At 44.0% G+C, this 27,337-nt stretch overlaps 1 protein-coding gene across 9 annotated transcripts in view; it reads left to right on the top strand.

Annotated features, from left to right (window-relative positions):
• ABCA5 (ATP binding cassette subfamily A member 5) overlaps positions 1–26,241 on the top strand; it is a 34,614-nt gene extending 8,373 nt beyond the window's left edge. For all 9 annotated transcript variants that reach the window (XM_074922473.1, XM_074922472.1, XM_074922477.1 and 6 more), the window contains 33 exons: positions 324–465; positions 1,526–1,714; positions 2,046–2,193; positions 2,971–3,139; positions 4,731–4,789; positions 5,306–5,416; positions 6,355–6,530; positions 6,967–7,086; positions 7,894–8,032; positions 8,207–8,297; positions 8,530–8,669; positions 10,196–10,315; positions 11,307–11,508; positions 11,764–11,933; positions 12,731–12,864; positions 13,797–13,934; positions 14,528–14,641; positions 14,942–15,112; positions 16,061–16,174; positions 16,434–16,571; positions 17,063–17,137; positions 17,677–17,768; positions 18,299–18,425; positions 18,522–18,639; positions 18,735–18,826; positions 18,984–19,159; positions 19,682–19,757; positions 19,837–19,931; positions 20,310–20,429; positions 20,634–20,783; positions 21,799–21,878; positions 22,111–22,166; positions 22,822–26,241. In XM_074922473.1, the coding sequence (XP_074778574.1) occupies positions 324–465; positions 1,526–1,714; positions 2,046–2,193; positions 2,971–3,139; positions 4,731–4,789; positions 5,306–5,416; positions 6,355–6,530; positions 6,967–7,086; positions 7,894–8,032; positions 8,207–8,297; positions 8,530–8,669; positions 10,196–10,315; positions 11,307–11,508; positions 11,764–11,933; positions 12,731–12,864; positions 13,797–13,934; positions 14,528–14,641; positions 14,942–15,112; positions 16,061–16,174; positions 16,434–16,571; positions 17,063–17,137; positions 17,677–17,768; positions 18,299–18,425; positions 18,522–18,639; positions 18,735–18,826; positions 18,984–19,159; positions 19,682–19,757; positions 19,837–19,931; positions 20,310–20,429; positions 20,634–20,783; positions 21,799–21,878; positions 22,111–22,166; positions 22,822–22,929 (4,150 nt within the window). In that variant the 3' untranslated portion in view covers positions 22,930–26,241. The remainder of the gene's footprint in view (positions 1–323; positions 466–1,525; positions 1,715–2,045; positions 2,194–2,970; positions 3,140–4,730; positions 4,790–5,305; positions 5,417–6,354; positions 6,531–6,966; positions 7,087–7,893; positions 8,033–8,206; positions 8,298–8,529; positions 8,670–10,195; positions 10,316–11,306; positions 11,509–11,763; positions 11,934–12,730; positions 12,865–13,796; positions 13,935–14,527; positions 14,642–14,941; positions 15,113–16,060; positions 16,175–16,433; positions 16,572–17,062; positions 17,138–17,676; positions 17,769–18,298; positions 18,426–18,521; positions 18,640–18,734; positions 18,827–18,983; positions 19,160–19,681; positions 19,758–19,836; positions 19,932–20,309; positions 20,430–20,633; positions 20,784–21,798; positions 21,879–22,110; positions 22,167–22,821) is intronic.
• The last annotated feature ends 1,096 nt before the right edge of the window (positions 26,242–27,337 follow it).

Raw genomic sequence — 27,337 nt, 5'->3', positions numbered from 1 at the left:
TCTTTTGGTTATACAAGGGGATTAATTATGCAAGTTTAAAAAAAAAAAAAAATCATGAATCATCTAATTGTGTATCTTTTTGATGCTGTGGGTATTGATGTGTGTGCTCTAATGCCTAGAACACTTACAGGATGTTTACAAGAGCTCTTTTTATTTGGGGGCTCTTGTTTTGTTGCAGGCTTGTCCTTTGGTGCAGCTGTCTGGAATATTAAAGAATGGTAGTTTTAGCTCTTTTTGTGTGTGAATAATTCAGGCTGGGAAATCATTGACTGGTTTCTGTGCTCTTTTTTTTTTTTTTTTTTTTTCCCCTCTCTTGCTCCTAGGCTTTCCTGGGTGCTGCTCTACATGAGCCTGATTTTTGTCATGTCCATTCTTATGGCAGTGATTGCGACAGCCTCTTCCCTCTTTCCCCAGAGCAGCGCCTTTGTGATATTTCTCCTTTTTTTCCTGTATGGAATCTCTTCAGTAAGTATTCCTGGTCTCATTGAATTTGGCCATCCCACCCCTCCTTTTCCTTTTCCTTTTCCTTTTCCTTTTCCTTTTCCTTTTCCTTTTCCTTTTCCTTTTCCTTTTCCTTTTCCTTTTCCTTTTCCTTTTCCTTTTCCTTTTCCTTTTCCTTTTCCTTTTCCTTTTCCCCTTTTCCTTTTCCCCTTTTCCTTTTCCCCTTTTCCTTTTTCCTTTTTCCTTTTTCCTTTTTAATTTTTCCTTTTTCCTTTTTTCCTTTTTCCTTTTTTCCTTTTTCCTTTTTCCTTTTTCCTTTTTTCCTTTTTCCCTTTTTTCCCTTTTTTCCCTTTTTTCCCTTTTCCCTTTTTCCCCTTTTCCCCTTTCCCCCCCTTCCCATCTGATCTTGTTCTCGCTACTAAAGCACGTGGGACAAATGCAGCTTCTGTAGGACCAAATGGTGGAGGGGATCTTACCTGTCCCCATCCCTGCCCTGGGTCCGCTCTAGTTTGGGGTGTTGTACTTGATCTTGACCGTCACTATGAGAAAATATTTCCTGACTGAAATATCTGAGTTTCTAACCGCCTGTCTTTGAGCTGAAAACACTGCACAGCGCCGTTTTGAACCCAAAACCATGCCCTCTTCTAAACATTTGCTGTTTCTATATAGCATGATGTTAAAACCCTGATTAAAGGTCAGAAAATTAATTTATACAGCAAATTGCTTGTTTGAGTTTATAAGCGACCAGTGCAGAAATCGTTATTTGTTCACTGTCTGTCATTTACAGAAGGTGTACTAACCAGGGTGAATGTGCACGCTCAGCCATATGACTCCTTATTTTTATTCTGTAATTTTTTTTTCTGTGCTCTGTCACTTGGCATCTTTGGGAAATCTGTCCCTCCCAGTGATCTGTTTGTAAGGGAAATGTGGGATGTGGGTGAATGCTGTGGTGGTTACACCAGGAAAATTATAGGATTATCAGAGGCAAAAGTGAGGCTGTGGCCTTTTTATTTTAGGTTTTCTATACCCTGTATGATCGATTTTTTTAAATATAGTACCTTATCTTTTTGTTATCTGTCCTTAGGTTTTCTTTGCACTTATGCTGACCCCTCTATTTAAAAAGTCAAAGCACGTGGGAATAGTGGAGTTCTTGGCCACGCTGGCATTTGGGTTTGTGGGCCTTAATATTGTCCTGTTGGAAGATTTCCCCAAGTCTTTCGTGTGGATCCTCAGCCCCTTGTGTCAGTGCAGCTTCTTGATTGGTGTCGCGCAGGTAAATAACCTTCTGCTCCTCGGATCACACTTATTTATCACGCACCATCTTCAAGTAGGTCTTGGTGCAGATACTAAATATTTTCTTTTTTTCAATAAACTGGTGATGGTGGGGAAAAATGCCTATTTTAATACCTTCCCATGGCAACTTAATATCGAGTAAAATACAGTGCACCATCAGGCAGCTCTTACTCTTTGTGTTTGTTGCTCTGATCTCACTTTTCATTATTTTTCTTTTTTTCTGTTGCTAAGATTTGCACCGTGCTGTCGTGTTTTTCAGGCTGGTACAATGCGGGTGTGTAACATCTCCCTCTGTCTGTGTTTGTTGGCAGGTCATGCATCTAGAAGATTATGAAGATGGTGCGACATTTTCAAATCTAAACAATGGTCCTTATCCACTCTTTATCTCTCTTATTTTATTGGTGCTGGATAGTATATTTTATCTGCTTGTAGCTGTCTACCTTGATCAGGTTATCCCAGGTATGTTCATGAGAAAAATTGAACTGTGCTAACATCACCAGTTCCTGAAGTCCTGAGGCCCCCGGGTTGACACGGCTGGTGGAGCTGGGTGGCATTTCTGACTTAATTTGGACTGTGGAGAAAGGAGATGGTGCTTTTTACAAATATATTTTATGAAATAATTTATATTCTGTTAAAACTGTGATGTGAGGAGGGATATTTACGATAGCACGTTTAGAATTGATGGCCCTTAGGTATGCCAGCTAAACTTTGCCCTCTTTCTAAAGGAAAAGCTTTCTTACTGGGTCAAGTCATGCCTCAGCCTTTGCAGTTTGCTCTTACAGGGTTGAAAATTAGAAACTACTCTCCCTGTTCCAGACCTTTCCCTTTGACGGCTGTAGGTTAACACGAAACACAGAGTCAAGTTGTTAATCTTGCGACTAATGCCTGGTTAAGCCCTCCAGCTCCCCTTGCCTCTGATCTCTCTTGGCTTTATTTTGCCTGAGTTTAAGTCACCGTTCTTTCAGCACTGGGGATTTCTCTTGCATAGAAAGAGATTTGCACATACATTTAAATACTTAGCAAAACTGGAGCTTGCTAGCAGTGTTGATGGGAACTGTGGCTTAAATGCAGATAACGTAAACTTGGCTGATGAAATCCCTCCAGAATGGGAGTGCAGGCTGGCTCCTAAACCTTTAGCAGGAGAGCTCGTGGCTTTTACATCTAAAACCCAAAAGCTGAGGAATATCTGCAGTTACTGTTATGAAGTTGTCTTTTTTTTTTCCCTTTACTGTCCAGGGGAGTTTGGACTACGCCGCACGCCATTTTTCTTTATGAAGCCCTCGTTTTGGTCAAAGCGCAGAAAAAATTATAAGGAGTTGTACGAGAGCAGCATCAATGGCAGTTTAAGTTTCAGTGAGATAGTCGAGCCTGTGCCTTCTGAATTTCAGGGGAAAGAAGCCATCAGGTACGATTCCTGCCCTGCCCCACGTACAGATCAGCAGATAACCTGGGTCCCTGACATTTTTAGGGTGTCATTTGAAAAATCCCTCGTCTCTCCAGTCCTTGGATTCAAATAGCATATGGTATGCATTGCAGAGTCCTCCACACACACGCAGCACGGCTAGTTTCCATTTTCAATGAAGCCCCATCATCAACGACGTGGATGCTCTCCAAGGATAAATCACTGGGCTTAAAGAAAGGGTTTGTTTGTGGATTGTATTCCTTCAGTTGGAGTCCTCTCAAAACCGGCCAGTTTTCCATTCCCTCAGTTTCACTGAGGCCACGAGAGGCGTAAGCGGTTGCAGATGTTGAAACGCCCACTCTTCTGGGAGGGTCTAGTTTCTGGTAACACGCATTTGAGGAGAAAAAGCTGAATTCTAGGTTTGTGTGAAGGCTGTTGTGTTCTTCGTAGACCTGAGGAGAACTTTGGTGGTGGTTTTACCCAGCTGCCATATCTAAGATGGTAAAAGAAAACTGAAAAATAGATGTCCACGCTCTCATCTTTCTCATTGCATTTTGTGTCACCTGTTGTTTGGTGTCTGGACTGTCACTTATATTTAGTTTGTCTCATATTATTTTCCTTATCTTCCTTTTAGCCCTTGTTACCACCATTTTCCAGTGACATAGCCTGACGTGAGTTGGGGAACTCTTGAGTCTTCCCTCCTCCTGGTTGACTCCACTAGTCTCAGATAAATATTTGAGCTTAGCGACTGGAATGAGTCTTGTGTTGTCCCTGCTATCCATGTCTCTGGGCATCTGCCATAGGTTGAAGGGTCCAGTTTTAATCCTGATGTTCACGTGAGAACATCGTGGCTATTTTTGTATTACTCATCCACGCTGGACTCTTTCCATAGCATCCCTCCACTGGCTCTCCATCGTTTTCGCACTGTCTTGTCATCTTTACGTGTACAGGTTTTGTTTCCTTTCGTACCCAGTTCTCCTCCCTGCTATTCACACCTGTAACCCACTCCCCCTCCTCATTTTCAGGGTGACCAGGCTTCCAAACCCATCCTTCACATCGTGCCTTCAGATAATCTTGTTCATTTTCTTTTTCATTTTGCAAAACAGTGGGTCTGGAAGGGAAGGTTTTTACCTTTCCTGAAGAGAAAAGTACCTGCTTTCTTTTGCCTAATTTTGATGAAGAGCTGCCAGTAATCACATCTTTGGAGTCTGTTCTACTAACACCTCTTTTCCATATCGCATCTGTTGAGTCTTCTGTTGTATTGTGAAATTCCTGGGGGGTAGCCATTCCCTCTTCTAGCTTGGGAAACCTCTAGTGCATTGTTCTACTATGTGAAAGATTTGGAATAATTCAGTTTGTCATCATAGGAAATACCTTAGAAGGTGACCAGAAAAAGCTTTCTGATACCAGAGTGGAGGAGATGGACTAAGTTCTGTAACAGTGCCCTGACTCTTGACTTGCCTCTATGCGTTTTGAACATGTCTAGTGCCACTTTAGTGTGGTCATCTTGTTGTGAGTGTTGCTGACTGTTGATCATTCAAAATGAAATATAAAGATCCTAAAACAGCTTATAAAATGACATGTCTTCTTTCAGAATCAGCTGTGTTCAGAAAACATTCAGGAAAAAGGGGGAAACTGTGGAGGCTCTCAGAAGTAAGAACATTTTTAGCTGCTTATCGGATACAGAGGAGCAATAGCTGAATTGTTGAGTGGTCTTTTGTGATTGTTTGGGCTTTTTGGATTCTTTTAGTGGGGTGGGACCTTGGAGCATGAATGCCAGCTGTGATTGTGTGTCTTCTCTCACCGCTTTGGCAGCAATCTTGTTTAGAATGGTATCCCAAAAAGAGGAGCCCTTCCATCACTAAAGCAATCCCGCTGACATCATCCCTGTTACTACTCCTCTGCCCTTGCCATTAGTGATACGATCCTCCCTGCCCCATCTCCCTGATCTTTTCATCTCTGTGGCTTTTAAACGTGCGCACCCCACAGCCAGAGCAGGGACCATCCCGTGCCGGGGTGTGCTGGGGTGTGGAGGTAAGGCGTCCCTCTGAGCAGAGAGTTAAATGCATACCCCATATGTCAGTATTTGAATTTACCTCTGCGGTAGGAGCTGGCTCCATGTGCCACAAGCACATCACTAACCTCTCCTCTTTCTCCTTCGGGGACCAGATTTATCCTTTGACATCTATGAAGGTCAGATCACGGCTCTGCTTGGGCACAGTGGGACGGGGAAGACGACGCTGATGAACATCCTTTGTGGGCTGTGTCCACCGACGGATGGTGAGAAATCAGATTTTTTTTTTCTCTGGATAATGTCTGAACAAGTCCACTTCAGATTCACAGAATCACAGAATCATCTAGGTTGGAAAGGACCTTGAAGATCATCCAGTCCAACCGTTCACCTAGCATGGACAGTTCCCAACTACATCATATCCTTAAGCGCTAAATCGACCCGACTCTTCAGCCCCTCCAGGGACCCCGGGGACTCCCCCCTGCCCTGGGCAGCCCATTCCAACGCCCAACAGCCCCTTCTGCACAGAAATCCTTCCTCAGAGCCAGCCTGACCCTGCCCTGGGCAGCTTGAGGCCATTCCCTCGGGGCCTGGCGCTGGGGCCTTGGCTCCAGAGACTCATCCCCCCTCTCTGCCCCCTCCTGGCAGGGAGTTGCAGAGGGCCAGGAGGTCTCCCCTCAGCCTCCTCTTCTCCAGACTGAACCCCCCCAGTTCCCCCAGCCGCTCCCCAGCAGACCTGTGCTCCAGACCCTGCCCCAGCTCCGTTGCCCTTCTCTGGCCACGCTCGAGTCATTCAATGGCCTTTTTGGGGTGAGGGGCCCAAAACTGAACCCCCTCCCCGAGGGGCGGCCTCCCCAGTGCTGAGCCCAGGGCTCAGATCCCTTCCCTGTCCCTGCTGGCCACGCTATGGCTGACACAAGCCAGGATGCCACTGGCCTTCTGGGCCCCCTGGGCACACTCTGGCTCATCCTCACCCCCCAGCCCCTCTCTGACCGGCAGCTCTCCAGCCACTCCTCCCCAGGCCGTCAGCCCTGCTGGGGGTTGTTGTGGCCCAAGGGCAGCCCCTGGCATTTGCCCTCAGTGAAACTCCGCCAGTTGGGCTCAGCCCATGGCTCCAGCCTATGAGCATGTGTCCATGTTAACCTGCTCCCTGGCTGTAAAAAACCTCCTAACTGACTAATTGGTTGCTCCTGGCTTCTTTTTTTAGGGTTTGTCTCCGTCTATGGGCACAAAGTCTCCGAAATCGATGAAATGCTTGAAGTGCGACAGATAACGGGCGTGTGCCCTCAGTCCGACATACACTTTGATATATTAACGGTGGAGGAGAATCTCTCCATATTTGCTGCGATTAAGGGAATCCCTCAGAACGATTTGATACAAGAGGTAAGTCAGCTGGGCACAGATACTGTCTTGTATGTTCATTTTTAACCTGGAGGGTAAAATACCCGTACATTGCACAGATATTTCCTTAAGGCAAGCTTGCAGGGAGATATTCCTTTGCCGTACAATAGAAAAAGAGCTACAGACAGATATTTTTACCAAGATAAACTGTTAATTTTTGCTAGTAAACCAAAATGCTGATGAAACCTTTTTTAAATCCGAGCATTTGTGTTCAAGCATCGACACCTTTTAACTTCTTTGGGTTTGCTGGATTTTCAGACCCTGCTCTGGGTGTGCAGGTTCCTTAGCAGGGGGTGCGGTTCAGGTGCAGAATACACTGGATTAGGAACAGTTAATGTCATTAATCGTTAATAATCTGGTGAAAAAAAATTTGTGGCTGTTTTTTGTTAACAGTGAATGTGTTTCTTATGTTTTAAAGGTGCAGAAGGTGTTGCTGGATTTGGATATGCAGCCTATCAGAGACAATCAAGCTAAAAAATTAAGCGGAGGGCAGAAAAGGCGACTGTCGGTGGGAGTTGCTGTTCTCGGGAACCCAAAGGTGAGTGGGATGGAGGAGTTCCCAAGCTTGGTGTCACTAACATCCTCGGGCTCGATGTCTCTTGTCAAAACTGACTAATGCATATAATAATATTCAAGATGAAGAAATTGTTACTTTGAACATCTGTCGCCCTTTTTCTTCTTCATTTATGGTTTAAACAATTGAAATCACTTCAATAGCTCAACCTTTATGCTTGAGAATGTTAATGGCTTAGATAATGGCTGTAGCTCTGGATTTGATCTTTGTGAAATAAATAGTGTGACAAGTTTTATGTCATTTCTGGCAGGTAACATCTATCCCCCAACAGTGAAACTGTTGGAGACTTTGCTTGCAAAGCCATCCACACACTTAGAGCAGGGACGGAGCCAGAGAGCTCTTTTGTGTCACAGATCTGTTATTTCTGGCCTGTGAGAATGGGGACTGCTTTTAGATCTGTATTCAAAAATGTGATTTTTGAATCAGGGATTTTAAAATCTGGGATTTTAAAGGCACGCGTGTATATTTAACCAACCCTTGATAGAAGGAGTGAATCAATAGCTAAACAGAATTGTGTTGGAAACAGAATAAAACAGACAGTGGCATTAACTTACTACGTGGTTTTTCTGTTTGTCACCACAGAAGATTAATTTATTCAAAGTATAGTGAAGATAGCTGCCTTGCTTACTCTAGAATGTTTCCTGTATGTTTTAGAGGACTAATTAGCAGGCTTCAAAGAAAAAGCCCAATATCTGTTACCTAGGTAGGGTTTCCTGAGGTCAATACCAGGGTGGGTATGGCTTTGCAAACGCTTCTTGGTTTTGCACAAAGGTTTTACTGCTGGACGAGCCGACGGCGGGTATGGATCCGTGTTCACGGCACATCGTCTGGAACCTCCTGAAAAACAGAAAAGCAAATTGTGTGACCGTTTTCAGTACCCACTTCATGGACGAGGCGGATATCCTCGCCGGTGAGTCCTACCATGACCCCGTGGGGGTACCCAGTTCCTGAGTGATTGCCACCTTATAGAGCAAAAAGTGATGCTTCTCTAACCATGGAATACACCTTTATTTGAAATAGTTGGTTTTTTGGAGCAAACTGCCAATTTTCTGATTCAAAGGGCTTTCTTGATTTCTGTTTCTAGATCGTAAAGCTGTGATTTCTCAAGGGATGTTAAAATGCCTTGGATCTTCTCTCTTTCTCAAAAGCAAATGGGGAATTGGCTACCGCTTGAGGTATTTTTGTGTGTGTGTGCTGTTATGTGACATCATTTATCTTTTTTTTATTTTTTCTATCAAAATCTATAAGATAGCACTCCTGTTCCACCACCCCCACCCCCCTCCCAAAGAGCCTTTTATCATCTTCATACTGAACGTTTGGCGTTCTGCTGGCTGATCATCCTGATGTGGGTGTAAGGAGAAAAACAAGCTTTAAAAACCCAATTTTCTCGTCGTATTGTTTTCTTAGCATGCACATCGATGCCTACTGCAACACGGAAGCTACAACCTCGCTGATAAGACAGCACATACCTGCAGCCAGCCTGATCCAGGAGAACGACGAGCAGCTCGTCTACACGCTGCCCCTCAGGGACATGGACAAGTTTGCAGGTATTGGTGGTTGTGTTGTGCTGCGGGGTTCAACGGCTGTAGAAGAGAAATCCATCAAGCGTGGCTGTAGCCTGCAATTCTTTTTAAATCCTCACGTCTGCATTTATGTGGGGTTTTTGTGTATTTCTTGTTTGACTGGTGGTCAGTCAGTGAGGTCTTTCTCAGATGAGTGGGGACCTTGCTGCCTCCTCCAAGGGGGCTGTGGTAGATCATGAGGGATGTGGGGACCCAGCAGCAATTGCTGAGGAGGTGCCTTTAGCAGAAGGGTGAAGAGACCCTTTTGTCTGAGAAATCCCTTGTCCTGTAGAAGCATCGTAGCACTCTTGCGGAGTGTTTTAATGAGCAGGGCTGGCCTCCAGCAGGAAGCCAGAAAGCCCCAAGTCCTAGAAAAATCAATCCCCCTTGTTGGGAGCCACCAAGAGGGTTGTGTCACTGCCTTAAAATTCACTGGTGAGAGGGAGCGTGGAACAAATGTGTTGATTTCACTAGATGGCAGCAATTATCTGATACAATCCTACACGGGGCTCCTTGTTCACCTCCCAGGAGAAAATGGAAGAAGCAGTGTGTTCTCTGTGCTATGCGGAAAGCTGAGGGAGAATCAATACTGATGTGAATGTGCACCTCATATTTCATAAATGGGGGGTTTTTTCCCCATTGCATTTAACTAGTTAATAATTTATTAGCTTTATCTTTAGCAGCCACTGCGTGTACTTTTGAAAAACAGGCATCTTTATGCGAGATTGAATCAATTCCCCTGAAGTATTTTGAGGAGAAGCCGAGGTTAGGAGTGTGCCTCAGCTACTGGGGAAGAAGAAATTTCGGAGTATCCAGCTGCTCTTCCCATTTTACACATTTGCATTTCTCTGCAGTGTGACCTTGGCTTTGAAGCTCCTCATTTTGTCAAGTCCTTCATTTCATGGGGCTGACAAGAGCCTAATAGTGGGTTTTTATCCCAAGGTGCAACTAAGTGCTCTTACTCTGAACATCATTTTGGTCTTCACGCTATGCATGCTGTCCAGGATCTCCTGCCCAGTTAAGCTGGCTTTGCAGATCTGGGTATTTATTTTTATATATACACAAATTTATAAAGTTACTCAATGGTTTTATTTGTAAAATCTCTCAGTGCCTTGGCTGGGATCTAGGTAGGACGAGCTGTCCTGCAGTCCCTGTGTGTGATGTTCCCAGGAGAGGGGCTTTCGCAGCCAGGCAGGAGGCAGCTCTCAGCCCAGGAGCTTTAGGATGCTCAGGTGGTCTTCATGAACACCACAGCTTGGGGAAAACATGCCACGTTTCCTACACTTGACCACAGAGGTTGAGGTTTGATGCTAAAAGGAGCTTATCCCAACCTTGGTTCTCAAGCCATGACCTGTGTCTTTGTAATTAAGCAACCATTATTTAACCCATTACCTGCTCTCTGGAGTGCCATGCAGAAAGCTCTGGGGATGCCTCTGCTGGGCTGGAAGATCTCTTGGGAGACGACGTCATCCTGTTTCAGAGCAACCAACACTTCTCACTTCTGTCTGTAGGCTTGTTTTCTGACCTCGACACTCATTCCCACTTGGGTGTTATCACCTATGGCGTTTCCATGACGACGCTGGAGGATGTCTATCTGAAGCTGGAAGTTGAGGCAGAGATTGATCAAGCAGGTGGGATGGACCGTGGCTGTTTTCCCGTTTTCCCTCATATTTCATTTAGTCTTAGTTAGTATAGAATTGCCATGCCATATCACTGCCAGAAAGAGTTTTACCATGGAGGTAAAAATAAAAAGAAATCCTCTCCAAGTGCTACATCCAGCAGCACGGGGTGCATTCAGTCTCACAGCATTCCAGGCTTCTAAAATATTTAACATGAAAAACACGCAAAAGCAAGCGAGTTGGGTGGGAAGTGATTCTGGGTGGATTCAGGGAAAAAGCTTTTTACTGGCTGTTCCTGCAGTAATTAATTTTTCATCCGGTGGACTTAGATCTAACTTCTTTGCTTTACAGTTGCGCTTTCTGTGGCCAGCAAAATAAAATGTTCTTTATTTTCCTAACGGAGATTACTTTCAAGAAATTGTAAATGCACAGTATAAAATTTATATCCAACGTTCTGCATGAACAGTAATATTAGTAGTCTGCACTTAAGGCTGAAATAGCTGAACTTATCTTTCTTCCCTTCCTTTAAATTAACTTCCAATTCAAATGAAAAGTTTGGGCTGCTTAATATTACTCCAGAATGAATCAATTCTTTTGATGTCAACTTTGAAGAGTTTAAGCTCTCTTAATCCTTTTAGAGCTTTCCTTGTGATACAGACTAGTAAACTATCCTGCTCCGCAAAGCTTTTTCCTGGTGTCACAGAGCTTAACAGCTGAATGTGCTGATACTGAGCAATACAGGTGCATTCACAGACTAATGGTATGAAACTGGGGCGAATTCCACCTTTCGAGTGGCAGAAATTTGTATCATCTGGGGTAGATCAGTGTCATTGACCTTGGGGCTGAGTTGAGGCTGGGCTGAGAGAAGAATGTTTAGATGACTTCTGCAATAGCAAGGGGGAGGGAGTTGATGGCCACTCCGTTTTCTCCAGCCCCAACATTTCAAACCACATAGCTCTGTCAGAGCATCACATCTGGAGAGTTCTGCTGTCTTCTTTTTCAGATTATAGCGTGTTCAATTCCCAGCAAACGCAGGATGAAATGGACACCAAATCCCTCGACGATATGGAGCAGAGCCTCCTGATGCTCTCCGAGACGAAGGCGTCGGCGATGAGCAATACAGCCCTCTGGAAGAAGCAGGTTTCCACCATAGCAAAAGTTCATTTCCTTAGTCTCAAGCGGGAAAATAAATGTGTGAGAGTTATGTAAGTATTGGGGCTTTCTCATTTGTATACAAAATTCTCAAAACCTGTTTGAGTGACACCAGAGAAAGGGCAAGATGCGATTAAATTTTTTTTTTCCCCATAGTTACATTTAAAAAATAGTAAGTATGAAGCGATCTGTTACTGTTGAATATATGCTTTGGGGGGGGGGGGCAAGGGAGATGTTTTAAAGCATGCACGTAAACTGGATTGGCTTTTACTGAATTTTAATAAAACTAAACCTCTTATTTCTTTCAGGTTGTTGCTTTTTCTGATTTTCCTTGTAGTTCAGATTTTATTGTTTTTCATACACCACATCATCAAAAATTCTGTAGCTGCTATCAAACTTTCCCCAGATTTGTACTTGCTGAAGCCTGGAGAGAACTACCACAAGTACAGGAGTCGCCTCCTGCTGCAGAACTCCACAGGTAGGAGGGCAGAGATGCTCCATGGGGGTAGCTCCTGTCTCCATCTCTCTTTAGTGTAACATTTCATGCCGTGGGGAGGGATGGTGTGTGCTACTTCTGCGGTTGAGGACAAGGTTTTTCTTTGAAATTAGGCCAAATGGAGAGTTTTCAAGTACCCAGAGCTGGTAGAGAGTGTGATTATCCTTTGTGCTGTAGAGTTTGGTTCAGAGACCTTCCTCCTCCTCCCAGGGCCGGTAGCCTTGTGCTCACTAGGTCTCGAGACAGAAAGATGACTCGTGTGAAAGCTTTAGATACATCAACATTAAAATCCTGCTACAAAAATTCCTTTTTGTTTCAATTTAGGATGTTTTAAAAGTGCATAGTAGCCATCTGGGCAATAGAAACGAGCATCTGTTTGAGCTGTTGGGAATTTGTGCTTAATACAACTTCATTTCTCCAGACACTCTTATCAAAGTGCTGCTGGTTTCCTGCTCTCTTAGCTAATTCTCTGTTCAACTGAAACTTCGGGTATCGTGGTAATGCTCGTTGGCAGCTCTGCTTCCTCACTGCTGCACTTGACTTGCACAAATTAATTGGAGAATATAACCAGAAAATTTTCTTGAATCCTTGGGAGGCTGTTGAATGGGAGGCCAAAATAAAATCATTCATGTTCAGAGTAGCAGAGGACTCTCTTTAGTGGGCATGTTCACAGTGACATTTCATCATAGACGTGTATCAGTGAGAAAAAGCATCAGTAATTTTGTGTAAAATACTCTAAGCTGGTGATGAGTAATTAGGTTTTCTCTGTCTTACACCAGAATCAGATATCGATGACATTGTCCGTTCTCTTGGGAGCATGAACATACTCTTGGAGATGTTCAATGACAGTGATTACGTCTCAGCTGCACCTCACAGTGCAGCTTTAAATGTGTTTGACCTTGAATCCAGACAGGTAAGACAGACTGACCAGCTTGGTTGTATCCCAGAGAGCAGGTAGGCAGCTGGTTAGGGGCTGGGTTTGTTGTACGCTTGCCTGAAAGGTCGTATTGAGTCATATAATCAAATTATATCTTATAATATTGCTTATACAAGAGGCCTGGAAAGAAGACTTCTATTAACAGAATGGAAGTATTATTAAAATGAATGTTCTTCCATAGGGATAATAATGGTAGGCTGATAAAACTTCCATCCCCTTTTCTTCCCCACAAGGATACAAAAAGCCAAGAGAAATATTTTACTTCACAAGAGACCTGGCATAGGAATTTTTTTTTTTTTTTTCCTTTTGCTGGCTGAATTATACCATTTGACAGAGGTATAATTCCATGATGCTCTCATGTGTAAAGAAGAATGAGTTTTTTGGGTTGTAAGTATTCATTGCAGTATGGTCACTGAAGGAGTGTCGGAAAGATTTGAGCGTTGGGGTCGTATTTAATCTCCAGCAAAGGAACTGCTTTGCAGTATGCCAGCTCTGTCTCTTGTTCCCATTTTTATTCATTACAAACTGTTAATAGTAGTGTGACGATGCAGCCCTTAGCTAATGTAAATTTTTGCCTGTCTGGTTTTTAAATGCATTAGCAAGAACATACGAGTGCGAGTCATGTGTTTTGTTTTTCAGACTGTAAGTGTCATAGCACCACAGTAGCATAAAAAATTGGGGGAATTTATTTCAAATAATTTGTTCTCTGTGAGCATAACTATTTTCCTGAATTAGGTTATATGCTATAAGCACCCTGAGCAACCCAGAGCTCCCTGCAAAGCATACTCTATTATGCAAAGATTTTTTTTTTCCCAATATTCAGGTTTAATTAAGCCCGTAGGAGAGCTCTCACAGGGTCTTTACCCTTCGTGCAGAAGAATTAACCCAGCGCATGCTTTCCTTTCCAGAACTATGTTTTCACGATCATATTCAACAGTACCATGGTGCATTCCCTGCCAGTTTTGATGAATATTGTCAGCAATCTGCTCCTGCGCAATTTAAACGTGACGGAGAGCATCCAAATCTGGAGCAACCCCTTCGTTCAGGTGAGCAGCAGCCTTAAACACGGGGAGGATGGCAAAGCATCCCCGGGGTGAGAGGAGGGTGCAAAACCACGTCCTGAACAAAGAGAGAAGCTGCTTGGGGCTGTCTGCAGCACCCAGGGCTGGGAAGGATTGGGCTCTGGTAGTCAAAGCCTGAGGAGTAAAGCCTTGGTGGTACCTTTGCAGAACTGAACAGGACTTGAGAAATGCCGGGGGTTTGTTCTGCAGCTTGTGGAAGTGGAGGAAAGGGGGTTTGGAAAGAGGATGTCCTGGTGGGGGGGATTTGTTAAGGGTTTGTTGCAGGTTGCCTGCGTTTCTCGGAGGCTGCGGGGGGCTCTGCTGCCTCGGGGCAGAGCTGGGGTGGCCTCTGGGAGAGGAGAGGACCCGCCGTGGGAGATTAATGCTCTAGGAATTTTATTAGACATGCTTATAAATACTCCAAAAGCTTCCGTAAGTGTTTTTCTCCATACTCCTCTTGAGATACACAGAATAAATGTTTTCACATTTACAGTCACGTTCCAATTCTAAAGGCTTTTTTTTTTGTTTTTTTTGGTCACTCACGTTCTGGTATTGAAGAAACCTGATTTATATTTCAGAATCTTCCAGACACAATTTTCAGACTGGAGATCTATTTTGAAGCCGTGTTGCTGGGAATCATTATTACAGGAATGCCACCCTATTTTGCCATGGACAATGCAGAAAACCATAAGGTAAACTCCCAGATTCAGAGACTGCACAAGAACTTAAAAATCTTGGGATTGGGGAAAATCTGAAGAAGTATAACCTGCCTGGGGTGGAGCAGATTGGGGAAAAGGCATTTTGTTTTCTATGGAAATGCTTTTTGGCAGCTCAAATCAGCAATAAGCAGGTAGCACGCTGATGCCACACCAGTCCAAAAGCAACGTATTCGAGGGGAAAAACGAGACCCTGCTCACGCGCCGAGGCAGATGAACACAGTGTTCATTTTAATTGACGTTTAATGAACGTCGTGTTTTCTTTTCCTGGTGCAGATCAAAGCGTACACGCAGCTGAAGATTGCGGGGCTTTATCCTTCTGCTTACTGGACTGGACAAGCTGTTGTTGACCTCCCGCTGTTCTTCTCCATCCTTGTCCTGATGATAGGCAGCCTCTTCGCCTTTCACTACGGCGTTTATTTCTACGTGGGCAAGTTCCTTGCTGTGGTGAGTGCGGTAGGGATGTGAGAGCACGGTTGTGTTGTTTTCCACAAGTGTTTATTTTTATTAGGTGGTTCGGCAGACTTTTCCCAACTGATATACAGGGAAAATGTCTAAAAAAATGTCTAAAAAAAGGGAAAATGCTGAAGCAGACACACCAATCAGGCTGCACCGGAGGCAAAATAGTCCTGCTCTTCGTGGGGAAAAAAAGTCAAATTTTGGAGTTTCGTTTAGAACTGGAATAAAACGGAGCTTCCAAGGATCTTCCAAGGAAATACTCCATTCTTTTTTGCTCTGCTCGCTTAGTCTGCTTTGTGCTCTTTGCTGCCGATTGATAATTGCTCCATTTGCATCAGCTTGCTGCTAATGACAAGGTTACAGTGACTTTGAACACAGACCAGCTCCACCATGAATTGCAGCATGTGATTAAACTGAAGAGTCTACAAGTCTTCGTGTCTTTTATATTCGGAGCAGTCTTCCCTGAGATATTGGCTGTAATCGAGAAGAATCAGATTTTCCTAGTTGCTTTCCCAGAAGCTCTGAGTTAATCAGGTTTGGGATGTGACCGTTGCGCTGTGGGGCTTTTTTTCTTACCAGTGCATCTACTCTTCTTTTAATTTCGATGAAAATTGTAAAGCTGAAGGTAGAATTCTTAATATTTGTCAAAATTTTCAGGTCAGCATTTATGAGAGCCTGTGTTATAAAAAAAAAAAAAAAGAGAAATAGTTTAAAAGAAATGCAATGAGTGAAGTTCCTGCCTATCCACATACTCTTTTATTTGTGTCTTTAATGGTATATGCAGTATGTACCAAGGTGGCAAAATACATCAAATTAAGTGACAAAGATGAATCCAGAGTTATGTAGCACGCTAAAGTAATTCTAGTTGATACTTATACAAAAATTTCACCCCTGGATGCTTCACATTTCCTGAGGAAACCTTTCCTATCTTTGCAGATTTTTTGCCTGATTGGTTATGTCCCATCAGTCGTGCTCTTCACTTACGTGGTCTCCTTCACGTTTAGAAAAGTCCAGAATACAAAAGAATTTTGGTCATTTATATTTTCAGTGGTGAGTAACTTTACCTTGATTTTGGTTAGCTAAGCAGATTGGTTATCCCCAAAGCCACAAGAGGCTTCCCAGTTACTGTGTTTAACTGTGTGTCCTTAACGCACAAGAAATGTGAAACATTTACCGATGTCTTCGTATTACTGCCATTTCCTAAATGATAAAAGCTTTAAAAAATGTGCCTCAAATTAGATAACTTATGCGTAGAGAGTCTATACTGAATGAAAATGGACTTTTTTTTTTTTTCTTTTCTTTTGTACAGACAGCCTTGCTCTGTACGGTTGTCACTGAAGTGGCCTTTTTTCTGGACTATTACCTGGTAACCACCATCCTGCATTATGTCTTCTCCATCTTCATTCCTATTTATCCTCTTATTGGCTGTCTGATTTGTTTTATAAAGGTGAGGGGATACAGGAGGTGCTCTCCAGAGCACTTGTAGATGGCTGGGATTGGGTGGGTGTCTTTAATGATAAAGGGGTAGCAGTTACCTACCTAGTGGTGTAATGTCACCCGTAGACATTTAACACATGAAGAATAGCAAGTACTGGTGAAAAGTCACCTTTTTCTTCTAAGTCAAAGTGCTGCAGTTTTAAAATGAGGAAAGAAACAAGTCTTCCATTCAACACCTTAGAGGAAAACCATGCGTTTCTCAGCCTGGGGACTGAGTGAACCCAGTGGTGGGAGGTGGGTTAACTGGGAGTTGATGGCTTTAAACTGGGGGCAGCCCCAGGGACTTCAGAAGTTTACTGGTGTCAGATTTGCACAAGCAGGGTCTCTGCAGAGCTCCGAAAGGGCTTGAGCAACATAAATGACTGATTTGAGATTAAAGTGCGATGTAGAATATTCTGGGATGTGAATGTTTGCTCGAACGTGGTTTCTTTGCACTGCCAGGTCTCATGGAAAGGCAAGCGGAAGAACGGAGGATACTACGACCCGTGGGACCGGCTCCTGGTAGCAGTTATAGCTGTAAGCGTGGTTATTTGATTATCTGCCATGTTTGCTGTAGAGAATTGCTCACTCCTGCTGGGAGGGCCCTTCTGTTCAGGCATCTTTATTCATAAAGATTTGATCTAATGCTCAGCATCACCGGAGCCCGCAGCTTTGCAACCTGTTGCAGAACAAACAGTAAAAGCTGCTGTGCCTACCAACTCAACATCTGCTCCTTCCGTAGTCGTATTGATGGTGACAATATTAATCCTGATGATTATGGGAGCCCATGCTGATGGAGCAAAAACTCCAGAGCAGGGGATAGTCCCTTCTCCCTCCAAAAACCCCAAATAATTGTCACTAAATCTAAGCAGGCTCTGGTTGTGCATCCTCAGCGTTGACCCACTGAGCAGAATCTAATAATATATTTCATCTTCTCAGAAACATCAGCGTTTCTGTGGTGGTGAAGAGCTGGAGTTTCTTGTCACTCATCACACTGGTGGGGTCACCTATAGGCTCACCAGCCTTGGAGGGCTCGCAGAGCTCTGACTAACCAGAACTTTATTTGTCTGTTTTAGCCCTATTTGCAGTGTGTCATGTGGCTCTTCCTGCTGCGATGCTTTGAGCTGAAAAATGGAGGGAGGACAGTTAGAGAGGATCCGTTTTTCAGGTGTGTCTCTGTTGAATAGACTTTTTAAAAAGCAGCAGTCCAAAGAAGCCGTTGTAAAAAGCGATGCTGGTGATGAAACTGGAGTATGCAGCGTATAGCTGTGGGGGATATTGCACAAAATAAAATGCCTTTGGTTATATCGCATCCCAGTTGTCCAAAGAATTTGTTCTTCTATGTTTAGGTGTCTGAAATTCGGTCACTAAAGTGCAGAAATAGGGGTTTTTTTACTTCCTTTAAAGTTATATCCGTGCAAAATTGGGAATTTTGTAAGGACTTCCCCTATATAAAAATAGGGGAACTTCCTTTCCCCTTGCATGGCTGGAGGTGCCATACCCCAACAAAGAGCTTGGCGTAAAGAGGACAGTTGCAGTCGTCGTCAGCTCTTTCTGTTCTTTTGGGGCTTCTCAAATGTGCTGCAGAAACGTGTCACTCCTGACTTCAGCAAACACAGATTGCTTTCTGCATCAAAGCAGCGAGCAAATCTCGACTGAAGGCCGAGCAGACGCATCATCTTGTTTTCTTCCCCTTAGAAAATGTTTTACAAAAGCCAAAACCTGGAAGTTCCCAGATGTCTCGCGTGACGAGAACGAAGATGAAGACGTGAAGGCAGAGAGGCTGCGAGTACAAGAAATACTGAGTGGCCCCAAAAGTGAGGAGGTAATGCCGTGCACCCACGGGCACCACCTGAAATCCCCTTTTGGAGGTTTCCCAGAGCCACTGGAATCTGCAGTTGATTCTCTCTTCTCTGCTTAGATGCCAGCAATCCTGGTCAGCAGCTTGCACAAAGAGTTTGATGAAAGAAAGGAATTTCTTCTGGGGAGAAAAATAAAGAAAGTGGCAACAAAACATGTTTCTCTCTGTGTAAAAAAAGGTTGGAGTTCAGTTACTTGCTGTTGAGCCGTCTTGTTTACAAAAAAACAACTCTTAAATCCATTTGGGTAATATTTTGTGTCGTCCTTTCTTTAGGAGAAATACTGGGTTTGTTAGGACCCAACGGAGCTGGGAAAAGCACATTAATTAATATGCTCGTTGGAGAGATTGAGCCAACCAGTGGGCAAGTATGTTACATGCTAGAAACTAAATAGAAAATTAATCTATATTTAAATTTTCTTATTATTATTGCAAGCATTCCCAAGTGTTTTTTGCTAAAATTTTACAAAAACGAGTTCTGAAATGACAATATTATTGAGTAAGGTCTATACGTTTTCCTTGCAGGTTCTGATGGGAGATGGTTCTTTTGGCCTGAACAGCGAAGATGACTCAGTGAAATTTGTGGGGTACTGTCCTCAAACGAATCCACTCTGGCCAGATATTACCTTGCAGGAGCACTTTGAAATTTATGGTGCTATCAAAGGAATGAGTCAGTCTGATGTTAAGGAAGTCATAAAACGGTAAGTAGTTTATTATAGAAGTGCTTCAGGTTTAGCTATATTTTTCTTCTTGGTTTGGTTTTTTTTTTTTTCACTTTTCCTAATGTAATCTTTTTTTTTCATTTAAGTTTGATTGGATCCTTCCAGCAAATTCAGCAAGTGTGAATTTGTAGGTTAGGAGATACAGATTCAGCCACACAAAGTTCAGCTGTTTTTTGGTTGGTTTGTTTTGTTGTTTTTTTTAAGTTACAAAGTGTTAACAATGACCTTTGCAGAGACTGCAAGGACGGGGAGTCCAGGGCTTGGATCTTTCTGGGTTGTCACCGCGGTCTTCTCTGGGACACAGGGCAGGTGTTTTAGTATGGAAGCACCCAGCTCTGATTCTGCTTATTACTTCGCTTTTTTTGTACTTCTCTACAAATATATACAAGTATTTGTAACTGAGTTCTTCAAATGAGACGCTTTGCGTATACATGTGTGATGAGAGGGAAGCCAAACCATCACCCTCTCAGCTTTTCACATGCAGTTCTCCCCCTTCCCCAGCATCGCGAGTGCCCTGGATTTAAAAGACCACCTGCAGAAGACCACGAAGAAGCTGGGTGTCGGGCTGAAACGCAAGGTACGGGGGAGCTTCTCGAGCTGTTGGGTGTCTCCAGCAGCCGTTGTGTCCTTACCCTTCCTCTCTGCCTTCCTCCCAGCTCTGCTTTGCCCTGAGTATGCTGGGCAACCCGCGGGTCACGTTGTTGGATGAACCATCAACCGGGATGGATCCAAAAGCCAAGCAGCACATGTGGTGAGTGCCACCAGGGCCACGCTGGTCACAGGCTTGTTTCTTTTTGGGAATTTGTCTGATTTTATGTATTATCCCTGTTAACACTAGGGAGAGCCATAGACTGGGAGTCAACCCAACTTTAGTGGCAGGTACACGTCCTCTCCCGGAATAGCTTGGAGGTTAAAAGCTTGGAAGAAATATTTAAAATAACATAAGGAGTATGAGGTTCAAGTCACCTTTGTGAAAAAACTGGTGTTAATCGTTGCTGTGGGAGTAATATTGGTCCATATAGTAGTATAGGCCTATAAAATAAAGGGTCAGTGTTTGACCGTCACGGCCCTCTTTTCCAGCTAAGCCAGGATTTACGTGCCAAGGGATTTTTCTGGTTATATTTTGTAGGCGGGCAATTCGAGCAGCATTTAAAAATAAGGAGAGAGCAGCTATCCTGACCACTCACTACATGGAAGAGGCAGATGCTGTCTGTGACCGTGTGGCAATCTTGGTGTCTGGACAGCTCAGGTACCACCAAAACCCTCCCCTGTGGGCAGGTGTTGTAGTGGGGAGGATAGGACAGCTGTCAAGTAAAATGTAGACAATTTTTTTGCACCTTAAACTTGGAGCAAAATTAAACTTAAACTGCAAAAAGGGTTTGCTAGAAGTTAGGCTGCTTTTTGAGTGTGGTGTAACATGTACAACTCTTTATTTTGTCTCTGCAATTGGTAGATGTATAGGTACTGTCCAACACCTGAAGAGTAAGTTTGGCAGAGGATACTTCCTGGAAATGAAATTAAAAGAAACAGCAGATGTACAGCAGGTTGAGTATCTGCAGAGCCAGATTTTGCACATCTTCCCAAACGCAAATCGTCAGGAAAGGTGAAGTTTAACAAATACGCAGAAAACGTACATATTAGTACAAATTACTCATTTCTCAGCAGCTCTTGGCACCGAGGAAGGAATGCCGTGATACTAAAATTTACAAGAAATATTTACACATAGCTTTTAAATGAAAAAATAAAATTTAAAAAAAAAATTTAAAAAAAATTAAAAAAGAGGAAGGGTTTTGCAGGCCAGCAAAAGCTGCCAGGGTGGTGGCTGTGTGTCCTGCGTGCAGATGTTCGGCACGGAGGAAGCAAAACTCAATTTCTGCATAGCTGTTGCCTGACGGCTTCCTCCGCGGTCAGGGCCTCTGGGAAGCGGGTAAAATCTGAGTCACCGAGTCCTTATCTAGAAATGCTTGAATGTTTTCTAAGAGTATCTCAAAGTTTGAGGTAACTGCTATTGAGATATTGAGGGTGAGTTGGTTGGGTTTCCCCCAACAGCTTTGAGTTTCTGCCATATGAACTCGAGGGTCTGGCTGATGAGATGCTCCAAAAAGGGCCCTGCAGGCATCGTTTGATTCCTCAAATGTGGGAGTTTGGGAGGAGAGTTCATTTTTCAGAAGCAGATGCGTGGGGTAGAGCAGCTCCCTGTTCTGAGTCTGGGGTGTGGGTGCCCCTGCATGATGCAAAGTCCCAAGAGATCCTGCGACCTCTGTCTTGAGTTCACTTGCAAGGCAAAACCTCTTAACTTTGGAAGTTCTGGGCAGTGATTTCTCTTTCATGAGTTTATAGGCAGAATATAAATGGTCGCATCTTAGCTGAAGAGCTTATAAATTATGGAGTGGTCTCAGGGGGATCTCAGCTGATGCACCTGGACCTGGATCTCTGAGATGGGTTATAAACCAGCTGGTCTGCAGCTGCATCATTCCTGTGGTCTGTATGATGATGACGAGTCAAAATGCCTGCAGTAACCTTCAGAAAATGAGTTTAAATCCATGTACTTGGATATTAATATTTCTGGTTTGAGTAATTTTACCTGAAGCTAAATTTGCTTTGTTTCTTTGTTCCAGTTTTGCTTCTATTTTGGCATATAAAATTCCTAAAGAAGATGTACAGTCCCTTTCACATTCTTTTTCCAAGCTGGAAGAAGGTAATTAAGCCCTTGCCACTCATCACATACAGAAACTATTTTGTCTTTCATAACTGACACATTTGCCAGTTTTCGCATTTCTCTCCCAAATTTTAATTTATTTTAACTGGTGTCCCCAACTCTGTTTCTTACAAAACGAAGAGTAAGCGCTTGTACCAGCTTAAAATGCTTTAAATCCAGTTGTGTGAGACAGTGAAGTGCTCCTCAATACACTCATTAATTCTTTTAACAGTAAAACACGCCTTCAACATCGAGGAGTACAGCTTTTCTCAGGCAACGCTGGAACAGGTACGTTGAAGCAAATTATATTTCGTGAAAGTAAACCCTGGCAGGCGAAGGTGTTGCGAGTTTTTTGATGGGGTTTTTGCAGGAATCCGGGGTGGATTCACTTTGCCCCTGCCGTGCAGGAGCCGGGTGTCCAGCCTGGGCAGGTCGCAGTGGATGGAGGGGCTGCTGGTGCCTGTTTGGGCGTTTTTGGGGAACTGGGATTCCCTTTTTCAAAGTGACGGGGCTGCCAGATCCCCTGCTCCTCTTTATTCCCATTTTCTTCTTTAAGATGCCAACTGCAGTGATGGGACTAAGATAAATTTGTGGTGTTAGTGGAAATGCTGCTCTGATTTATTCAGAAGACAGGCATTGCTGTTCATTTCTGAAAGGAAGGTAAAGCTGAGGCTTATTATTGCTTATTCTGGATTAGTTATTGCTGACAATAAATGTCCTAGAGTGTGTATTTGGTTCAACTTCCTTTTCATGGTGCTTTTGAAGAAATGAGGTGGGAGGGTAGGAACAAGGAGAAAAAAACCCCAAATACCAAAAGCTTCCTACTCGGAGATGAAGCAATACATTCAATACTCATGAGATTTTTTAGCATTAATTCTATTTTTGACCAAAAAAAGTTCCTAGGAGGAGCATGGCACATTCACATCCTTTCCGTCTGTCCCAGGTTTTTGTGGAGCTTGCTAAAGAGCAGGAGGAGGACGACAGCAGCTTCGGCACCCTGAACAGCACGCTGTGGTGGGAGAGGACGCAGGAAGACCGAGTTGTCTTCTGAGCTCCTTCACAGTCCACATCTGCTCAGCAGCTCCTGGTTTGTGCCGACGATGATCCTCTGCGCCCATGTTGGGGCGGGTGCGTGAAAAATGTCAGAGCTGGGACGGACAAGGAAAACCCTGTTTGGAAGCACTGAGCGGGTTCCACCATCCTGGCCTTAGGAAATAACGCCGCGAGGGCGGTGAGCGTCCCCACTGTCACTCTGGCTGATCTGAAATCCCTTCTCCCCTCGCTGTTTCCCAGTTTGCGTTGAGCGAGAAGACGCCACCGCGACAGCCGGTTGTCTCCTGGTGTTGGTGGTTTGTGCAGGAACCCCTGCCTGCCCTCCTCCCTCGGCGGTGCCTCGCCAGCATCGGGACCGCCTGCCTGAGCTTGGGATGTTCTTACTCTGCAAACTGGGCGCCTGAGCAAAACCAGTGGCCACTGGAACATCACCACCCCGCGGGAGCCACTGGTGGGTTCTCAGGGCTTTGCCGTGCCCCGCGCCCTCCCCTGGGCGTTGCAGCCTGACCAGGTGCCCTGCAGAGACGTGTCCCTGCGAGGTCCCACTGCCCCGCCGGCTGCTCCCACCCTGCTCACGCTTAGAAGATGCACCTGCTTAGAGGAGGGGGGAAAAACCACTCCAGAGGAACCGTACTCGCTGCAGAGAGGGTCCTGAATTCCACTACGAGCTTAGCTTGGTGTCCAGCCCCTGTGAAAACGTTCACTCACAGATATCACACAGCGCTCGTCGACACTTTTATTCCTTTCTACTGTGAGGGGGCAGATGTGCTGTCCGGGGTGGCATTGGTGTTTGTAATGCATGCACTGTAGGGTCAGAGGGGGTGTGCACAAGTGGGTGCTTTGCTTGGTAAAAGTACAAAGACATTAACTGCAGTTACGGGGTTTGCAGAGATGTGAGTATTTCTTGTCTTCATTAAAAACAGTCTGATTCTTTTGTTGGGTGTAACAACATCTATCCTGCCAGCTGCTTTTAGAGACAGTCCTTTCTAGATGTTTTCATTTTTCTTGTCAGTGAATTCATAACTACACACAATAGTATTTCCTAATCCATCTTTGCTGTGATAGCAGTAATGCAGTAGTGTGCTCAGCACAGGAATGTTTGCTTTGTCCTGGCCTGGCAATTTTTCATTCACCTTCTGTTAAACCCAAAAGAAAAAGATCCAGATTTACAACCTCATCAGTAGGAATGGTGCCTTTTGTTTGCATAGAAACGGTAAGAAAAGCAGAATATCTGATCCTTTATCCTAAGGTATTGACAGATGTATGTTGAAAATATTTTTTTGTGTTTTCTACACAAAGCTATTGTCACTTTTTTTTTAGTTTTATAAGGTGAAATTAAAGATTGCTAACAGTTCATTGTGTTTTGCAATGAGCAAATATAGAGATGCATTTATATTGAGACATTGGCTTCATAAGTCATATCGATTATGTATCTTCACATTAAAGTTAGAAAAGACCTTTGTTTTTCTTGAAAAAAACTGAAAAGAAAAAAAATGGTTAAGGTGTAGTTGTGTGTCCCAACTGTTTGTGATTATCAGGCAATAATGGCTGTAATATGTCTGATAATGGTTTAGCACATCACGTTGAGCTAAAATCTGTTTTTGTTACTTTCTTACTGTACTACGAGGAGATATGAACTCTTTTGCTTCCTCTTTTGTACCTGTAGATTGCATACAAACGTAGAGATTTTGTAGATAAAATTTGAGCCCAAGAACTGCAGAAACACCTGAATGTGCCGTTGCTTCCCCAGGGTGCATCTGCCCGTTTTGATGAGCCCTGAGCCGTGGTACTTGCCTATGCCCTGATCTCCTGTGCTGGAAACAAAACAGAGGTCAAGAATGGGATTAAAGCACCAGCCTCTAAACTGCAGCCCCAGTAGCAGTCTTTCCAGGGCTGAAGCTTCTCTGTAAGAAAACAAAAATGATCCAAATTCAGCTCTTTTGTTTATGCAGCCTTTTATTTAGCCCCTGGGAACCCCCAACCCCTTGCTCCCAGCTGCATCCCTATTGCTGGCCAGTATCTGAACATTTTCCTTTATTTGGAGCAAAGGTGGGACCCAGAAATTTGTCTCATGATACTTTTCCATGTGTGTGTGTACAAGTTAAGTGCGTCTTCTCCAAATCCCGCATTTCTTACATCCGTCTCTCTTTGTAAATGGTGTTTCAGCTGAGTGTCATCTGCATGTATGCCCAGCAACATACTGCACACTCTTTTCACCTGAACTGATGAAGGTACAGTTGTGACCGTGATGTCTTCTTTTAATTTTATTCTTACTTAGAGTCAATAGCCTATAAAATAGTTCTGTACTGTCCGGATGGCATCACCCTATTTCAAATAATTTCATGTTTTCTAACATTTCAAATGGATCGTGTGAAAACTTTTATTAGTTTTGCTCGGTTTGGTACTGTTCTTGTTGACCGTTCTTGTTTACCCTGGAGTAATCCAGTTGATGGTGGCACTGTATTTATGCAGCTACACGTACAAAGAAGTTGGCTGGTTCACTGAGCATTTGGGTGGGATCGCTTTGGTGTGGTGACATTGTGTGTCAATGTGGCGTAAGATGCGCCCCCAGAACATCACTAATCATAGTGTATTGTATCAGAAGTCTTTCAAAGTGTCATACGATGTCCGTAATTGCCAGAATAGGGAAAAACACATGCAAAATGAAACCAGAGAATCCCCTAGAAACTGAGAGCTTTATTCCTGCAGTTTTAAGTCTCTTTTGTTCAGCTGTTATCAGTGACATGCCAAATCCCAGCCATACAATACACACACCCGGTTTGTGCTCTAGGAGGGAAAAGAGAGATGAAGCAGCTGGATTCGGGCTGATTGTGGGACTTGGGGGCAAATCCATTCAGTTTGTGCCACCGTTCCCGGGTGTAATGGTTTTGGTTACCTTGCAGGGTGGTTGTGAGAAGTGTTTAGCTAGTATATCCAAAACTTGGAAGATGCGTTTACTTTGTGGTGTTATTATAAGGCTGTATTTTTCTATGGAGGAATTTAATGTGTCTGGTTTTGTTTACATTATCAAGAAAAGCCCTTATTTAAAAAAAATATGTGTAGTGAGTGAAGTCTGTTGTGTAGCCGACATCCAGTACTCTGGCAGCAGAAACAGAAGGTATTGGGTCTGAAGGTGGCACGTTTGTAAACGCTTCTCCTGATGCTGCCATCAGGCACTTTGAATCATTTGCCGTTTATTTTATACACCTGTCTGTCTTTTATGACTTTGCTGTATTTGTAAAGTCGAGTTGGTTTTTTTTCCTTTTCCAGTAGAACATACTACCAAAATAAAGATGGATTGGATTGTTAAGTGCTTGTGTTTCTATCATGCGTGTGTTTTGCTGCGATTGTTTTCAACAGCCTTTGCTGTTCCCTGGGTGCGCTGGGGCTCGGGCAGAGCATGGGGGGGCCTGGCAGGGGGTGTCAGGCTGCAGTAAGTGCATTTTTTTAATTGAACTCAGGGAATCGCAGTGTTTCAACACTTGGGATTTAACTGCCCACAGTTGTGTCATGTTTCTAGCCAGATTTATTCAGCCCAACTTTGGGCTAGAAGTGACCCTGTGGCAGCTGCGTGCTCCTTGGCATTCCATGTCGTGCATCTGCAGGGATGAATCACATTCATCGACTTGAAAATTAACCCCATTGTTAAAAAAAAAAAAAAAAAAAGTCATTTTTCTGGTTGGATTCGTGTCCAAGACGAACTCGCTGGGTGGCTGGATGGGTGCACTCTCTGGTGTGAGGGGTGGTGAAATGCTGCTGCTGAGAGGTTTGGCTGAGGCTGGAAAGCAAAGCCCTGCTCTACAGGGATGAAGTAAGCTGCCAGCTCCCAGCCTGACCCACTGCTGAGGAGGAGGAGGAGGTCCACCTCCAACCCCGTAGGTCAGTTAAGGACCTAGTGAAACAAAAAGGGTTTGTGCTCCCTGGACCCCTCGGGGGGATTGGGGCGGGGGGGGGGGGGAATAAAAACTTAATCTGAACTTGGTGAAAGTTCCCGGGTTTTCGTACTAGTTTTTCTTTCATGGTGTGTTAAGGGCAGCAGGGCAGCATACTTTTTTTTTTTTTTTAAGCTGTAAAATTAATTCATTCCCTTGTAATGCTTCAAGAGATCTTCAGAAAAGCCCTAATTTAGCATGCTGAATTTCTCTTTGATAAGGGTTTCTTGGAGCTTTCAGTTCTCCTTTTTCCAGAAATGCCTTGCTTGGAGTGTCCCCCTCGGGGGGGTGCTGGCTCCATCCCCAGCCCCTCTCCTCCTCCTGGTAGATACATGGGGCTGATGCAAGGCTGGTCCTCAGTCCCCTTCTCGCAAATCCTGAGGAGCAACTGCTTGGGGGTTTAATTAATGGTATTTTGAGATGCTATCTCAAAGGACTTGGGCTGGGGTTCCACAGAGCAGCAGAGCCAGGAGC

The sequence above is a fragment of the Athene noctua genome, chromosome 18, assembly GCF_965140245.1.
Source record: "Athene noctua chromosome 18, bAthNoc1.hap1.1, whole genome shotgun sequence".
NCBI classification, from domain to species: Eukaryota; Metazoa; Chordata; class Aves; order Strigiformes; family Strigidae; genus Athene; species Athene noctua.
The sequence above is the reverse complement of the archived record's forward strand: the minus strand, read 5'-3'. Positions and strand labels throughout refer to the sequence as shown.